General features: G+C 33.1%; 1 protein-coding gene across 1 annotated transcript; it reads left to right on the top strand.

Moving 5' to 3' along the window:
* The first annotated feature begins 14,740 nt into the window (after positions 1 to 14,740).
* Positions 14,741 to 18,295, top strand: LOC149209716 (uncharacterized). The gene is made up of 2 exons (XM_089398717.1): positions 14,741 to 17,720; positions 17,829 to 18,295. The coding sequence occupies exons 1-2, from the start codon at positions 14,774 to 14,776 to the stop codon at positions 18,293 to 18,295; spliced, it is 3,414 nt and encodes a 1,137-aa protein (XP_089254843.1). The 5' UTR covers positions 14,741 to 14,773.
* Positions 18,296 to 19,644: the final 1,349 nt, after the last annotated feature.

The following is a 19,644-nucleotide window of genomic DNA, read 5'->3' as shown; positions in this document are numbered from 1 at the left end:
CTTTCAAAACCACAAAATTAACTTTTAAAATCCTTTTGCAAATCCATGACAAAATCTTCTTATGGCTAAGATAAAATCGAATCACAACCTTTTCTCACAAAATCAATCAATATTTCCATTAAATTTTAGTCACATGTTAAGGGAAGATTTTAATTAAGTTATAAAGGGTTGCAGTCCCAATAAATTGTGCAAACAACGAAGCAATATTCAGGCTTTGAAGGCCTCTTGCTCTAGGTGAAAGGTAGGTGTCTAGACCCACAACTATATATAAATATGTCTCCAAAACAAGGCCTTCTCCGATCTGTAAAGGGAAAAGAGCTAAATCAGTGAATTTGTATGCCAAACCAAAAAAAAACCCTCAAATTTGAACTGAAATCTCTGCAAAGCAATGACATCAGCTTTCTAAAAAAAATTAAATAAATTATATAAGCCACCAAGGAAAATTGAAAAACACTTCAAATGATTTGAATTTCTTTGCAAATAAAAGGATACCAAGTTTAGAGCAATAATTTTAAAAGGAAATCAAACCTTGCAACTACAACCAAATGTCGATTTATTTATTTATTTTTTTACCTTGCAACTACAACCAAATGCCGATATATTTATTTATTTATTTTTATTTTTTTGTCCAAGATCTGTTTTAACTTAGAAGAAACAAATTTCAGACCTTAAACAATGATAAAAACCTTCTAAGATGATGGGAATAAGCCTACAAACAAAATCAAGGGTTAGCCTTTACACAAGTCCCAACCAAGTGATAAAAATACTTAGGAATTTATAAATTGGGCTTGCCAAACAACAAGGGTAAGATCAAGGCTTCAAACACCTGTGGCTCCAAAATTTGGCATGAAATTTTTATGCCTAGATAATTTCGAAATTGGAGAGGAAAACCTCCCTCAAACCCTCAAAAATTCATCGCTAAACCTATGGATAGGTTTCTTTGGGCCAGATGGATCCAAATAGCCCTACCAACAGTTACCAAGAGCTTTAAAAATTGAAACCTGAGCCATAGATCTGTAAGTATGACCTCTAGAAAATGAATTTTCGTTAATGTACAGAGGCACAAGAGTGCTAAAAAAAATCCCCTCAGTCCCTTCCAAATGGTTGGACTACCTCCTTGAAATTGATAAACGATACTTGCACCCCTGCCCCAAAAGATATCCATACGCTCTGAGTACCTGCGAGAACAAAAATTAAAGGAGATAGATGATAGATGATACGTACAAATATGTGCATATGGAGGGTTAACGTTTAAAACATAAATAAAAAAAAATTATATCTTTACAAATATCAAAATAAAATATTTACAAAAAAATAAAAATAAAATAAGGATGCAAGGAATTATATATACAATAAGGAATAATGTAATGAGTTAGTGAAATAATATAAGGTGAAAGGTTGGCATATATAGGTACAAATTAGAGAAACTTTTTTGAATTTTTGAATGTGAGACAAAAAAAAAAATTTAAAAATTAAAAGTTAAATCTAACTAAAAGAAATTTAAACTACAAAATTAAAACTTAAATAATTTTGAAATCCTAAAGTTATTTACAAAATAAATAAATAAATAATTTATGAACTATTAGATCTATACAAAGGATAGTGAAAATTAACTACATACAAATAAACTACAATTTTCAAAATGGAATAGATAAAGAGGAATATGAGTCCAACTATGTTCCCCTTATCTAGTGTTTAATAGCTCTAATTAGTAGATCTATTAGATAAGCACAATGATTAAAAAAAAAAAACTAAAAGGAGGTGCTAGCTTGAAACCATCATGCATCACAAAATGAAAATCTTATGATAAGCTCGAAGCTTATTTAGTTAGGCTCTTCAGAAAACAAAAATTAGGAGTTGGTTGGTCCAACTGAAAACTTTCCCTATCGCCCGATGATCTAACTCAATATTTCTCTGCAAAACTCGATCAGCCATTAAAAATAGAGCGAGAAAATAATAATAAAGCTTAGACAAATAGAGATACCTGTTATTACGTTCAAAATTTAAATTATTATTCAAACCGCAGCAACTGAGCAAGATACCTGTACTCAAATCACTCTTTAGAAGCTATCATCAATGGCTTTAGAAAAAATATGCATGAAAATAAAACATCTTTCAGTATTCCCATGAAGAGTAACACTGGAAAAAATTAACCCCAAAGTCTTTCTTTATTATCCCAAAAAAAAGTTACGCAAGAGCTTTTTTCTTAGCACATGACTTAGAGTTCGGATGCATCAACTGACAAATTAAATCCTATTTAAAGATAAATCTTCCAACGGCTAGTTTGAGTGATCCTCGTCAGAGAAATCACGACCATTGATGAAGGTTAAAATTTATTTTAATCTCATCCGTCGAAATATTTAAATATTTCAGGAAATTCAAAAGTTTTAATTAATGCATATTAATTAACTCAAAAATATAATTTTTGACTTAATTTCCCCAACAATTTGACTTTGACTTAACCCCCAGGTATCAAAGGTTTAAAATTTATCAATAATTAATTTACCTTAGTCCCAAGACCTTTTAAATTTATTTTTTAGGACCGACGAATTTTTCCTTTGGAGAATTTAAATTTACTTAGGAACTAGAATTAATTGAATTTCCTGATTAGGATTTTAATTAATTTTTGGCAAGAAAATTTAATTAATTAACCTATGAGGGGATAAATTATTTTTTCAACCCTCAAGACACTGCACATCATGATTTTCATATTTTTTACGTCATAAGGGGGAAAACCCATTTGTAATATAACCTCACAGATTAACCATTCCTGCGACACAAATATATTCCACCAGACCCAAAAATTTGTAGCAAAATAACCCAACCAAATAGTTAGGATTATTCCCAAATCACTTTTACATAGACACGATCTAGAACACTAAGAATCGCCTAAGATCCTAGCGACAAAATCCATTCCAGCTTTGGGGTAAGACTAGAGGGGAAAACTCTGCCGACTATCTGAGAATGGATCGGTGAGACAAAAAACCTCCCAGAATGAAGATCATCACTAGAAAGATAAGTTTACATAGGTTGTTACATATATGACACGAGTCTGCTGGAATTATCTACATTATAGACATGCAACATGGGTTTATATAACATCTTGGAAGTGAGACTGATGATGATAACTTGGATGGTACAGACACATCGATCAAATGCTATCCCTTTTGCGAAAAAAGGGGGTGTCCTACTATGGGTCGTTGACACGTAGTGATCAACATCTGGCTCTAGTTGGGGACATGTTGCTACACCGAAGGAATGTGAGAATCCAAAATCTATATCCACAATATAACATAAGTAGCATCCATCCAAAAACCATCATATAACATTAAGCATAGGAAAGATATAAGTGTTTCATTTATTAACTATCCTAATAACATAAAAAAACACAAATCTAACTACAAAATAAAACAATGAAATAATAGGGTATAAGGTTAGAAATATAATACAAATATGCCCCATGGCATCAGATGTATTCAATATAGTGCATACTGAACATTTGCTTGCTTTTAGGCAAATCTGTTGGTTGTTTCTTGGATGTGCCATGTCCAATCATGCATACGGTAGGACTTTTTCCCATTTGAAAGTCAATATGCTCATAGCCATCAGATGGATCAAATCACTTTCTCATTCTCTTTCTCTTGCTATTTTTCTTTTTGGCAGGCTATGATGTTGATGATGATGTGGTGAATGCACAACTTCCTTCTTGATCCAAAAAATGCTTATATGGAAAAATTGGAATATTCAAGACTTCTGTGACCTGCGCTTCTTTATGAACATGATCTGTTATGACTAGTGGATCAACCATGTAAGCATCAACCTAATTCTTATCAATTTCCAGTTTATCTAGGTCACCTTTAATTAGCCACTTTTCAATGGAACAAATGATCTCCTCATAATAAGATGGAGCTTGTTGCAGCAGACAAGGAGGCTTATGATCTGTTGACGTTTCCTTGTTTCTTTCATCCTCTGACTCATGTTGAAACTTTTGTACCTGTATCTTTTCCATTACTTGCAACCTATTCTAAAGAGTGATATTTTAAATCGTTATGGCATTCATCTAGTTAGAGTGTTAAACCTTCATAGCACTGACTTCCTTGACATGTTTTTCCTTCATGGTCAATAACTTATTCTGAATACATATTTGACCAGGTTCCATATCTTTATTACTTTGTCATTATCAGCTTTTATGGTCATCAGGAAATTTTGCATAGGTCTCATTTGTATGTCATGTTTAGCTTTCATGGTTTCCATTTCCTTAGCATGTTTTTCTCTCATGACAAGTAAATATTTTTGCATGGAAGTTCTTTCTATGTCATGACCTGCTTCCATGGCCTCCATCATTGTGTTATGATTTACTTGAATAATACCCATTTCTTTCTCATGATGGATCTACATGTCGTCCTCATAGCCTCCATATTCTGAGCACACTTTTCTACTATGGTGACTATGTGATCGGAGTGTTTAATTTTCATGATTTCCATCTCCTCATCAAGTTTTTCCAGCTAGGTGTACAAATTTCTCATATCCTTGGCATAATCAGCTATCAATTTTTCTTGATTAACCTCCATATTTTTTACCAAGTGTGTTTGACTGAAATTCATGTCTCTAACCAACTACTTTAGTTCTTCTATAAGATGCTTATCATTTTCCCTTTCATTGTCAACACTGATTTCACAACTTGTTCCTGTTTTTTCACTATCATGGGTTCGTCTTGCAGTGATACAAGTGGATGGCACATTTTGATATGGAGAATTATCTTCAAATCTTTCATTGACAGTTGGATCCTTTACAATATCACTTTCACCTTGTTGCATAGTACTGGGGGCATAAGGCGAGCCACCTTGATCTCCATATTTATCTTTAAAAGCATTGATGATGTCTTGTAAAGAAGTGAAACAATATTCAAGAAAATTATGAAACCAATTCAAATCACCACCCTCTAATGAAAAGGAAAATCGATGCATCTTGACATATTCATGTTTATATTGTGAAGAAAGACAATATCTGATTATTATATGAGTAACCCTGGAGAGATGCTTTCTATTAGTGGCTGAATCACCACTCGAGAACAAAGGCAATTTATGAATGGCGCCTTCCGGCATATCATGGAGAATGTTAGTAAAATGACATGGGGAAAACAAGTCATCCATGATGACTTGCTTAAAGGGATAAGGAGGGACAAAATGGATTCTAGAGAGAGACCCCTTCTCAAGAAAATCAAGAGATCCAAAAGAACTGAGCTTCTAGTAGAAATTATTGTAAGAAATGAAAGAAGTGGAGTGACAATTTGAACATGAATCTAGCTCTAAGATCCAAAAGGAAAAAAACTGAAATGTTAGTCAGGGATAAACAGATGGATATCAGGGAAGGTTTCTTGTCTGAGAAATAATGGATGAAAAAGTGGAGTCACCACCCAAACAAGAAAATAACCAAAATGTCCAGGTGCTAAAAGTGTAGATAAAATGATTAATGAGATGAAGAAAGGTAAGGTGATGAAAATATCAAATGATGCCAAGAAATGTTGTGATGATGGGATAAGAAATGGTGAAATATTGAGAAGATAAAGATGATTAAGACGAATATCGCAAAGCCAAGGTCCAATAAGTTGGTCCTTGGAAATGACGCCAAAAAATATTGTCGCTAAAAGTGTACACCTAAGGCGCAACGCTCAGAGCAGGGGATGTCATCCTGATCCCTACTCACTCCATTCTAGCTATCTCCTAAAGAAGCTAACGGGGGTAGTCCCTAAAGATAGATGAAAGGTAGAAAACTTGTTGAAGCAAGTTCTAGGAGATCAAAGCACAAGATCACTACCTTTCTAGACCAACTGAATTATAATGAACTGACAAGTGTTTTATTAAATGAGAAAAACATAACTTAACAAGATGAAGCAATTAAGAACAATGAGGCAATAATGAGATCAACAAATATAGACCAATTCCTTAACAATGCTCAATGAAATTTAAGACACTTGTAAATAAATGGATGCTCGAGTCACATAACAATGCTTCAAGAGATGTTAGTGCAAGGTGCAAGACTGATATTCAATTCAAAAGTCGTAAATGAGACAATGTAGATCAAGATTCTTCAAAAATGAAATCCACTAACGATATGACAAATATTCCAAGATCACAATATTGATGAAGCAAAAAGAGACGCTTAATGAAACAATATGTCAATAAATAACATAAGTGTCTCTTTAAATCTAAGCCTTTCTCTTAGGTTAGTGAAGCATTGTCACACCTTTAGTTGCTTTACTCGATTATAACACTGTTCATTTTATGAAACAATGTTTAGGAAATGTTTTTGATGATGCAAGCACAATAATTCAAGAAAATGAGATTGCTATCAGTGATTTATGAAGCAAAATGAAACGTTGCAATTTGAGATGTAATTAGTAAGGAGAGACAAAGGGGAGGTTAATAACTAAACCAAAGTTATCCATGACAAGGCACAAGAGAAAAATAAACAACAATTCTTATCTATGCCTCTTTCTTATCAAATAGGCGTCCAAAAAAAGCCAAATAACCAACTAGAGATGCACCAAACCTTCAATATGCTACTGCCAACAATAAGACAAGCTTGACGTAAGCAATATCAGTCACCCAAAACAACAATACCAAAAGGGCAAGGATCAGATTATTGGATTCTAATAATTGTTATATGACAAATTCTTAGCGTTTATTTTTTGTTACTCATCTTTGATTGTTGCACTTCAAATTTGAGTACTTATGACCATGGTGAGGAGGAATTTAGTGTTGAACCATCAGCCAGAGGTACTCAAACTAGGGGAATTCTTATCACTACAAAAAAATAATGGAAACCTTGTAAGCCCGTAAATATTTTTGAATAGAGCTAGGATCTATGAGGTTGGATATTCAATGAAGCTGTTACCCACAAAACCAAAAAATTAAATTTTAAAATACGTTTGCAAATCCATGACAAAAGATTTGCTTATGGCTAAGATAAAATCAAATCACAACCTTTTCTCACAAAATCAATCAAGATTTCAATTAAATTTTAGTTAAATGTTAAGGGAAGATTTCAATTAAGTTATAAAGGGTTTTAGTCCCAATAAATTGTGCAGACAATGAAGCAATCTTCAGGATTTGAAAGCCTCTTTCTCTATGTTAAAAGACACGCGTCTAGAACCACAGCTAGACGTAAATATGTCTCCAAAACAAGGCCTTCTCCAATCTGTAAAGGGAAAAGATCTAAATCAGTGAATTTGTATGCCAAACCCCAAAAAATCCCTCAAATATGAACTGGAATCTCTGCAAAGAAATGACAATGACTTTCTAAAAAAATTTAAATAAATTATATAAGCCACCAAGGAAACTTAAAAAACCCTTCAATTTATTTCAATTTCTTTGCAAATAAAAGGAAACTAGGTTTAGAGCAGTAATTTTAAAAGGAAACCAAACCTTGCAACTAGAACCAAATGCCAATTATTTTTTGTTTTTTTTTTTCGTTCTGGCCTAGATGTGTTTTAATTTAGAAGCAACAAATTTCAGACCTTAAACAATGATAAAAACCTTCTAAGATGATGGGCATAAGCCTGCAAACAAAAGCAAGGGTTAGCCTTTATACAAGTCCCAACCAAGTGATAAAAATCCTTAGGAATTTATAAATTATGCTTGCCAAACAACAAGGGTAAGATCATGGCTTCAAACCTCCGTGGCTCCAAAATTTGCCACGAAATTTTTATGCCCAAATAATTTCGAATTTGCATAGAAAAACCTCCCTCAAACCCTCAAAAATTCATCGCTAAGCCTATGGCTAGGTTTCTTAGGGTTAGATGGATCAAAATAGCCCTAGGACCAGTTACCGAGAGCATTAAAAAATGAAACCTGAGCCATAGATATTTAAGTACGGCCTCTATGAAATGAACTTTCGTTAATGTATAGAGGCACAAAAGTGCTAAAAGAAATCCCCTCGTTCCCTTCCAAATTGATAGACTACCTCCATGAAATTGATAAAGGATAATTGCACCCTTGCCTCAAAAGATATCTGTACGCTTTCAATACTTGTGAGAACAAAAATGAAAGGATATAGATGATAGATGATACGTAAAAATATGTGCATACAGAAGGTTAAAGTTTAAAACATATATATACAAAATTTTAAATCTTACAAATATCAAAATAAAATATTTACAATAAAAATAAAAATAAAATAAGGACGCAAGAAATTATATATACATGAAGGAATAATGTAATGAGTTAGTAAAATAATATAAGGTGAAAGGTTGGCATATATAGGTACAAATTAGAGAAACATTTTTGAAGTTTTGGATGTTAGACAAAAAAAAACTTTAAGAATTAAAAGTTAAATCCAACTAAAAGAAATTTAAACTACAAAATTCAAACTTAAATAATTTTGAAATCCTAAAGCTATTTACAAAATAAATAAATAAAATATTTACGAACTATTAGATCTATACAAAGGGTAGTGAAAATTAACTACATACAAATAAACTACAATATTCACAATGGAATAGATCAAGAGGAATATGAGTCCAACTTTGTTCCCTTGATCTAGTGTTTAATAGCTCTAATTAGCAGATCTATCAGATAAGCATAATGATTAAAAAAATAAAATAAAATTAAAAGGAGGTGCTAGCTTGAAACCCTCATGCATCACAAAATGAAAATCCTATGATAAGCTCGAAGCTTATTTAGCTGGGTTCTTCAGAAAACACAGATTGTGAGTTGGTTGGTCCAACTGAAAACTTCCCCTAATGCCCAATGATCTAACTCAATATTTCCCTGCAAAACTCGATCCAGATACCTGCTATTACGTTCAAATTTTAAATTCTTATTCAAACCCCAGCAACTAAGTAAGATACTTGTACTCAAATCACTCTTTAGAAGTTATCATCAATGGCTTTAGAAAAAAATATTCGTGAAAATAAAACATCTTACAGTATTCCCATGAAGAGTAACACTAGCAAAAATTAACCCCAAAGTCTTTCTTTATTATCCAAAAAAAATTAGAGAGGAGCTTTTTGCTTAGCACACAACTTAGAGATCAGATGCATCAACTTACAAATGACTTCCTATTTAAAGATGAATCCTCCAATGGCTAGTTCGAGTGATCCTCGTCAAAGAAATATCGACCATTGATGAAGATTAAAATTTCTTTTAATCTCATCTATCAAAATATTTAAATATTTGGGGAAATTCGAAATTTTTAATTAAATACATTTTAATTAACTCAAAAAAAAAAAAAAAATAGTTAATTTCCCCAAAATTTTGACTTTGTCTTAAACCCCAAGGATTAAAGGTTTAAAATTTATCAAAATAATTAATTTACTTTAGTCTTGAAACCTTTTAAAATTTAATTTTTTAGGACCGACGAATTTTTCCTTTGGAGAATTTAAATTTACCTAGGACCTAGAATTAATTAAATTTCTGGCTTAGGATTTTAATTAATTTTTTGCTAGAAAATTTGATTAATTAACCTATGAGGGGATAAATTATTTTTCCAACCTGTTGGGTAGCGGAGGTCCCGCGTAAGGGTTTTGGGGCAGAAAGCCCAAGAAGTAAGATTTAGATATTGTAAAAATTCTGCAATATGCGGAGCGCGAAGTATAATAGATTGAGTCAAAGGGTAGTCCGCCCGAAAATAATAAAAAGTAATGTAAATAGAGTTGGCCCGCGTAGAGATCGCGGGCTAGGAAAGGGTATAAATAGAGCGCGGCTCTATGAGGGAAAGGGAGTTCTTTTGGAAAAGAAGATGTAATGGGTTCTTAAAGAAGATAGTCTGAAAGCATCTGTAAGTCCGAGTCGAGGGTTAGGTAGTAGGTAGAGGCTCTGCAGCTATGTGCGCAGAGGCCTAGAAAGTCTGCAACTGTGTGCGCAGACCCCTGCAGCTGAGTGCACAGGGTAGATCTGGATGTATTGGTGAAGAATAATAATAAAGATAAGTTTTCTTTTGTAATTCTGTATTATCGTGCATCTATCTTTATGGTTTACCTTTCTATATCTGGTTATGCAAATGTGATGAATGTATGTGAATCTGGGTTCATTTGGTGCGCAAATAAATTATGTTGGTTAAATGTTTGCTTAAAGACCCTATTGAATAATTCTGAATCATAACTGCTTCCTTCAAATAGAATAGCGCATGAATAAGAAAAATATAATCACCCTGGATCAGCGGGAAGGTCAAGTAGTGCGGAGTTATAGAATAGTGCGTGAACCCTCTAGTACACATCTAGACATCCCTAAGGTGCGGAAACCTGGTTCCAGCACCCTCCCGTGCTACCTCGGGTGAGACCTCAGTCCGCGCTCCGCGGGCTGTTGCCGAAAGGGCTGGTAGCTGCAGGATTTCTTTGGCTAAATAGCTCTTCTGAACCTGGGTCAGGCCCAAACAAGCCAACACAACCCTCAAGACACTTTACATCATGATTTTTATATTTTTTACATCCTAAGGGGGAAAACCCATTTGTAATAGACCCTCACAGACTACATAATTTTTGTGACACAAATATAATCCGGCAGACCCAACAATTTGTAACAAAATAACCTAACCAAATAGCTAGGATTATCCCCAAATCACTTTTACATAAACTTGATCAAGAACACTAAGACTCGCCTAAGATTCTAGCAACAAAATCCATTCCATATTTGGGGTAAGAATGAAGGGGAAAACCCTGTTAACCATCTGAGAATGGATCTGTGAGACAAAAAACATCCCAAAATGGAGATCATCACTAGAAAGATAAGTTTACCTAGGTTGTTACATACATGACACGGGTCTGCTGAAATTATTTACATTATACACATGCAACATGGGTTTACATAACATCTTGGAAGTCAGGCTGATGATGATAACTTGGATGGCACAAACACATCGATCAGGTGCTATCCCTTTTGCAAAAAAAGGGGGTGCCCTGCTATGGGTCGTTGACACATAGTGGTCAACAAGGGCCACTATCCCTAGTATAGGAGCCCTAGACAATTATATTATAGTTTTTTAATATAACAAAGTTGGGTTGTTGAAAATTGTATAAACATTTGCGCACGTGTTGATTTACTCTTGTTTATATTCCGTTGTGCAAAGTTGTTGGAAATACTAAGAGGGGGGTGAATCAATATTTCTTTTCAATTGTTATGTTTACCAATTAAGATTCTTCACAATTATAATCAGAAAAATAAATAATAAGAATTATATTAGGAACAAGTGAGGACACCAATCCTCTTTTTACAAAAGTTTGAGTACAATGATGTTTGAGGGCTCCAACCCTTCAATCTACTAGGCTCCAACCTGTTTCCAATATCCAACTTGGGATTTTATGAGTCTCCAACCTCTAGGGCTCCAACCCTATCCTTCTAAAGGTGCGAACCTTTCTTTTAGAGACTCTAACCCCTAGGGCACCACCCCTTTAACTTTTTTATTAAAATGAATAAGTGAATTGCATTAATTGCTCCACAAGTCTGTTCCAAACTTCCAATTTGTTCACTAAAGACTCCTGACTATCTAATACTTCACTTGTCAAATATTCCAAAACTGTATGCTTTCAATACTGATAATGCTTCACTGTCTAAATATGCTTCCAAGTCTGTCCAAGACTCCTAGTGCTTCACTATTGAAGACTTTTCACTTCATTGTTCAGAGTCATAAATTATTTATTAGTTTATGCCTCCAAACTTATCACTGTTCCAACCTTCAATTCTTCATGGGTTCATCGTTGTCGAGAGGTTTTAAGTTTGAATGATAGGTGACTGTTAATGTGAGATTTATAAAAAATTGTCATAGGTCAACTCCTTGTCACAAGTCCAAAGTTATAGAGAATTCACCAAAAACACCAAGATACAGGAGGTATGCTCCTTCTTTGCAAAGTTTTTGAACCCTTAGAACAAATATATCCTTTAACTCTAATGAGGTCCGAGCCTACAATCCTGGTCCGAAGTTTTGGCTCCAATCCAAAACAAAAATATGAGATTTGTTGTAGGTATACTCAAGTATGAAGTTTATGATTGAGATAAGAAGTTTTATGTTCAAGTTTAAATGTCCTCCATAGCTTCAAGCTTTAGGTATCCTCTACTGTTAGCAATTCGAACTATCAGTTGATCTAAGTTGTCTAAAAGGGAGCTGTCATGGGTCTGTCCAGGCTTCAATTCAAAGGTATCACCAAAGGAGAATACATCGAAGGTTATGTTTATCTAACCCAGATACGAGGCAATGTAATCAATATGTATGAAATATGGAGGCTTGACCCAATAAGTCCAAGGAGGTCTTCAATATTTCTAGGAGGAGGTCCTCACAGGTTACCCACTCTTTAGTTTTGACCTTAAAAATTGTCTTCTTGGCCTCTTATAGTTCACAAGTTGTGAACTTATCTTCTTTTCTTATCCTCTGAATTTAATTACTTTAATTCTTAACATTATAATATTTTTTAATATAATAATAGTTATTATTAATTTTTATACATTTAAATAGTTTAACTAGTTTTAATATTATCTCATTATTCTAAATAAATCAATATTCTAGGATTTCTTTGATCAATTCTAATTATGAATTCAATTTTATTAATTCTAATTATTATTATTAATTATTATATTAATAAATATTAATTATCAATAATATTCCTATTAACAACAAATTTCTTTTCTAGACTAAATAGTAACCTATTCTTAAAAATTTATTAATATTAATTGTACCAACATATATTATAATAATTAAGTATTAATTCAATTTTCCAAAATTAATATTTTTAAACATTAATTTTGATCATTATAATTTCATTAATTCTAATAATTATTATTATTAATTATTATAATTCTATTATTATTATTAATTATTATATTAATAATAATAATTAATGATAATAATAATAATAATAATTACAATTAATTTTAATAATAAATAATAATAATTATTAGTGATCAATCATTTATTATAAATATTCAATATTAATTCAAATTTTCTAGGCTTATTACTTTTTAACATTAATTTTAATCATGATAATATCATTTATTCTAAATATTGTTAATTATTATAATACTAATTATTTTATTATTAATTAGTATATTAATAATAATTAATAATAGGATTGACAATTCTTAAAATAATAATAATAATAATAATAATTATTATTATTATTATTATTATTATTATAAAATAAATAAATAAATTAAATAATAATAATATCTTTCTCTTTTTTTTCTCCCTTCTCATTGCTATTTATCTCTCAAATTTGCTCTTCTTATATCGAGCATTCAAGTTGTTCTGATGATCCATCCCGGTTGGGATTTGAAACGTTGGCAGAAAATGGTTCTTAGTATGGATTCTAAAAAAAATGAAATAAAATTAAAAACAAAAAGATTAATAAAAAATAAAAATTACTAAACACTGTAATAAAACGTCAATCAATCACCTTACAAATAAATAAATTTAAATAATAATAAAAAATAACAGAATTAAATTCACAATATTAAACTATAAATAAATAAAAAAATTTTATAAAAACAAAATAATAAAAAGTAAAAAACAAAATTTTTAATAAAATAACTTTTAAAGCCTCATCTTTCTTAAATAATAAATTTAAAGATGTTTTATCAAATCATTAGTAAATTAAAGCAACTTATATTTTATTGATGGGAGATTACACGGAGTTGAATGGGAAACTTATATTTCATTTTATATGATCAAGTTGAATGGGAAACTTATATTTCATTTTATATGATCAAGTTGAATGGGAAACCATTCACGCCAAACTTTATAATTATACATGTTTTCCAAGAGTTGTGGCCCACATAGAGACAACAAATATCATATTTACAGACATCGAGTGATTAACAAAATATGCTCACACCAAACTTTATAATTATATATATTTTAACGACAACATCGGGAACCACTTTTCTCAGCAGTGGAAGACTTTTGAAAGATTTCTTTGACTAGTGAACGTTGTGAGATTAAATAATATTCTTTGTTTCGCCTAAATAATATTCTTTGTTTCGCCCCTGAGGAGGAACGGCCTCATCATTCATGCCTTCTCCTTCACGTTTTCCCCCTCTCTACGTTTACACTATATACGTCTTCTTCACGACGCCGAAACACGCGCTTTCTCCCTTATAAATAATACTCACTCACTTCTCCTTTGAAAGACTTCTTTTTGTTTGGCAGTGGAAGACTTTTATAATTATAATGATTCATGCGTTCTCCTTCACGTTTCCCCCCTCTCTACGTTCACACTATATACGTCTTCTTCACGACGCCGAAACACGCGGTTTCTCTCCTTTTTGCCCTTTATAAATACTCACTCACTTCTCCACCTATACTCACTGCATTTCTCCCCTCGTGAGCGTTGCGAGATTAAATAATAATTTCTTTTGACTGGTGAGCGTTGCGAGATTAAATAATAATTTTTTTGTTTATTATGCCTTCACGTTTTTTTATTGTGAGATTAAATAATATTTTTTGGTTTATTATGCCTTCGTGACCGGCCTCATGATTGATGCCTTCTCCTCTACGTTCACACTATACACGGTACTACGTCTTCTTCACGACGCGAAACACGCGGTATCAAGTTGAATATGTTTTAACGAGAACATCGGAAGCCACTTTTCTCTGCAATGGAAGACTTTTGAAAGCCTTCTTTGATGCCTTCTCGTTCACGTTTTCCCCCTTTCTACGTTCACACTATACACGATGCCGAAACACGCGGTTTCTCTCCTTATAAATACTCACTCACTTCTCCACCTATACTCACTGCATTTCTCCCCTCCCCTCCCCTCTCCCAGAGGCTGCGATTTCAACCACCATGCCCTCTCTTTCTTTTGCTTTTCATCTGCTCTTTCTCCTCCTCATCTTTTCCTTCACCCCTGGGAAAGGATCCCACTCTTTCCACAATGACCACCAATCCCTGGTGGAATTCAGGAACCTCATTGCCACCAATTCCCTCGCAGATTGGACTCCCGCCAACCCCTTCTGCAATTGGACCGGCGTCACCTGCAACCGCCGCCATCCAGGCAGGGTGTCATCCCTCAACCTCACTGCCATGGATTTGCGCGGTCCCATTTCTCCATCGCTCGGCAATTTGTCGTTTCTCCGCACGCTCATTCTCTCAGAAAATGAGCTCACTGGTCACATCCCGCCTCAATTGGGACGCCTGTTTCGTTTGAGGGAGCTCTGGTTGGACAACAATGGCTTGGACGGAAATATCCCAACTCAACTCTGCAGTTGCAGAAATTTGACTCTTCTGGCGCTCTCCTTCAACAACCTGACCGGAAATATCCCGAGCGAGTTGATTTCCCTCCAGAAATTGCAAGTGCTTGCCTTGGGAGAGAACGAGCTGACAGGTACCATTCCCTCTTCCTTGGGAAACCTTTCATCGCTGATTGAATTAGGTTTGGAATGCAACAGTCTCACCGGTTCCATTCCGAGTCAACTCATCGGCTGCAAAAATTTGGCTATTCTGGAGCTCTTCTCCAACCATCTGACCGGAAATATCCCGAGAGAGCTGGGTTCCCTCCCGCAATTGCAAACCCTTGACTTGGGATTCAACGAGCTGACAGGTACCATTCCGAGTCAATTCATCGGCTGCAAAAATTTGACTACTCTGCTGCTCGTCTCAAACCATCTGACCGGAAATATCCCGAGGGAGCTGGGTTCCCTCCCGCAATTGCAAACCCTTGACTTGCAAGAGAACAAACTGACAGGTACCATTCCCTCTTCCTTGGGTCGCCTCACCCGTTTGCAAACCCTTTATCTTTCCATAAATGATTTGTCAGGTCGCATTTCCACATCTTTGTCAAATATGTTTAACTTGCAACATCTCGATTTAGCGGGAAATCGACTTAGTGGAGAGGTTCCAAAGTTTATTGGAAACTTTTCTTACTTACTAGAACTCAGTTTAAGTGATAACAAGCTGAGTGGGACCGTGCCTATAGAGTTGGCTAAGTTATCTTTTCTCGAAGTTTTACTTTTGAATAACAATCAACTAGATAGTGGTAAGACTATAAATATGAATTTTCTCACCGCTCTTACTAACTGTTCTCACTTAAAGTACTTATGGTTGCAAAATAATAAATTAAGTGGTATTTTACCATTTGCCATAGGTAGATTATCTACTAATTTGTCTAGTTTAGATTTATCAAATAATAAAATACACGGAAACATCCCTTCACATATAGGTAATCTTAGCAGCCTAATCTTATTAGATTTAAGTGAAAATTTTCTAAATGGTAATATTCCACCATTAAGAAAATTTGAAAAAATAGAAAGATTGTATTTAACTAGCAACAATTTAGAAGGAAACATACCTGACGATTTTGAAGGCTTACACCACATTGGTCTCTTGGACCTTAGTGGAAATAGACTCTCTGGAAAGATTCCAAATTCCCTTTCACTCCCTAAACAACTAAGAAGACTACATCTTCATCACAATAACTTATCAGGGACCATACCTTCCAGCTTAGGAGATTGTATAATTTTGGAATTGCTTGACCTATCTCACAATAGGCTCTCTGGAATTATACCACATGAAATTGGGAAATTATCTAATCTACAATTCTATTTGAATTTGTCATGGAATTTATTAGAAGGTTCCTTGCCCACAGAGATTGGTAAAATTGCAATGGCTCAAGCTATAGACATCTCTGTCAATCAATTGATTGGGGCAATCCCCCCTACACTTGGAAGTTGCAGTGAGCTACAATTATTGAACTTATCTCACAATTCCTTCCAAGGGTCTATTCCAGAGTCACTTGGAAATTTACAAAGCCTTGCAAGTCTAGACCTCTCTTTGAACAACTTATCAGGTATAATACCAATGGTCACACTCAAGAATTTGAAAATGCTTCAAAGCTTGAATTTGTCTTTCAACTATTTCACAGGGGAAGTTCCAGAAGGAGGGATTTTTGCAAATAGAAAGATTGTTGTGTCTTTAATCGGAAATCCTAGCCTTTGTGGACCGCAAGTATTTCAACTCCCTGCATGTCAAACACCAAGACATCATTTTGCACTTGTGAAAAGATTGATACTACCAGTGAGTGGAGTTGCTGCTTTTATATTATGTTGTTTACTTTTGGGATTCCTTTGGAAAAGAAAGGGATTCCTTTGGAACAGAAATATGCCTATGCAAAACTTTGATTCCTCAAAATCCATTTTGCAAAAGTTGGAGCACAAAAGGATCTCATATCAAGAGCTTCATATAGCAACTAATGGATTTGTCGAGGCCAACTTGTTGGGAGCAGGGAATTTTGGTTCAGTTTATAAAGGAATTTTGATTGATGGCACACTTGTTGCTGTAAAAGTTTTCCATTTGCTAAAGGACAAGGCTGAAAAGAGTTTTAAAGTGGAATGTAGCGTCTTGCAAAAGGTTCGACATCGAAATCTGGTGAAAATCATAACCTCATGTTGCAACATTGATTTCAAAGGATTAGTGTTCAAATTTATGTCTAATGGAAGCCTGGAGAAGCATTTGTATCCTAATACAAATGACAACAATGGTGAAGATGCATGTGAAATGGGACTAAAAACAAGATTGGACATTGCAATAGATGTGGCCCATGCCATTGAATATCTTCATCATGATTCATTTGTGCAGGTAGTGCATTGTGATTTAAAACCAAATAATGTGCTTATTGATGAAGACATGTTAGCGCATGTAACAGATTTTGGTATTGCAAGATTAATTGATGAAACCTCTACTGAGTCACTTACCTCAACACTTTCTTTGAAAGGATCTATGGGCTATATTGCACCAGGTATGACATTTATAATGTTAAATGTTTTCTTTTCATTTCTAAATGTCTCACCAACATTTTTGTATGGAACAATAGAGTAAAATTTGATGAATGTTATCTTAAATGCAGAGTATGGATTCGGTCAGCCAGTGTCTACCAAAGGAGATATTTACAGCTATGGCATTTTGTTATTGGAAATGCTTACGAGGAAACGACCAACTAATGATATGTTTTCTGGAGACTTGAACTTGCACAAGTGGGTAAATCTAGCCTTTCCAAGTAGCATTAAGGAGGTAATTGACAACAACCTTCTTAGGGAGGTGGAAGGAGATGAATTTGAAGAAACCAATTTATTTAATTGCATATCTTCTCTTATACAGGTTGGTTTGATTTGTTCAAAAGATTCACCTAATGAACGACCAACTATGAGAGATGTGGTAATGGTATTGGAAAGCCTCAAAAATGATTTGGGGGGAAATGCAATTGCTTCTAAGAGATTAAGGCAAAGCATATCTAATTTGCTTAGCAATACAAATGCAACAAGGAGTGATACACATGCATCAAATTCCCTAGTTCTTCCTCATTTTAGTTTGTGAAAATTGCAATACCAGAAGATTTCAATATTTCCATTATGCATACAATGGCACTTGTTTTTTTTTTTAAGTTATAATCATTGAAGTAAACTTCTATTAGTATTTATATTTATATGTCACTATTATCCAAAATAAAAAGTACACGCTTTTGTGACATTGCAACTATACATCGGTTTATTTTATTGGCCATTCATAATGACAATGTTTTTAATTGTCTCAAATTAATTCCATTATTTATTTGTCTATAAATGAAAAGATATAATTAAAAAATAACAATCATCTATAACTTATAAACACACTTTTTTAGATCAGTGAATTGATTTTATGAATTATATTGGATTTTAATTACACTTTTGATATTATTTTTAATTATTTGACCAAACTTTTGTTCATATTTACTATCTATTTATGATTATTATTAATGTGAAAATTAAATGCTTTAATAACACTTTATTAACCAAATGAAAAAATTATATCTTAATGTGATTTATTACTATTATCCATGATGTCAATATTCATATCTACAAAATAAGAACCTCTCTCACAAAAGGTGATATGAAACTATTTGTATTATCTTTAGAGCACAAATTAATGGATTAATATATTAAATTCAACCATAACTAATTTGTTTATGTCATTAACAATAATTTAAATGTTGAATTCCCATTTAGATGCGACTTTTTAAATTTTCATGTAGATCAAATTGATGAAACATCAATAACAATTCTATTCTTTTAAATATATAATTTGATCCATTTAAATTTAAGTTATATATAATTTATTTATATTATCAATAAAATTTTAAAAGTTAAATTCTGATCTTAAATATGTTTTTTTAATTTTCTTATGAATGAGATTAGTGAGCCATTAATGGAACTTGATGGTGAACTATATACTATGCATGAATCTTTAAGTATACAATTTTGATCTAAAAATCATGTTGAAATACATTAAAATTTATGTTACAAAACTATGACTTATTATAATTTTTAACAGCTTAGAACCTTTTTTAGTTATATTATAATAATATCATCTATAAATTTTATATCCCCATACATTGTTAGAGACATGTCTGAAAGATTTCCCTACCCTTTCAACCCTTCTTTTCTTCAAATGACTCTTGTTGACCATGTAGATATTTGGCTTCTTGTAATAGGGCTTCTTATATTCTAGGGAATACTTCAATTTGATAGTTAATGTTATTGAAAAAACAATGGGATATGGAAAACATTTTATTCTATGCTCCTATTAATAAAGTAGCCAGCGATGAAAGTTACGGTTTTATGCTAAGTTGGTCTCTCTAGCTTCAAATGGATAGAGGTTTCTTGAATATGGTATAAATATGTTATTAT

The sequence above is a fragment of the Pinus tabuliformis genome, chromosome 1_2, assembly GCF_031772625.1.
Source record: "Pinus tabuliformis cultivar Carrire ecotype Pingquan chromosome 1_2, CPIR1, whole genome shotgun sequence".
NCBI classification, from domain to species: domain Eukaryota; kingdom Viridiplantae; phylum Streptophyta; class Pinopsida; order Pinales; family Pinaceae; genus Pinus; species Pinus tabuliformis.
This window is presented reverse-complemented; position numbering and strand designations above follow the sequence as displayed.

Bases quoted from the DNA above. Each gene is read 5' to 3' on its own strand.
- LOC149209716 (XM_089398717.1), top strand. From the start codon at position 14,774: ATGCCCTCTCTTTCTTTTGCTTTTCATCTGCTCTTTCTCCTCCTCATC. The intron at 17,721-17,828 runs GTATGACATTTA...TCTTAAATGCAG, and splicing joins TATGGGCTATATTGCACCAG to AGTATGGATTCGGTCAGCCA.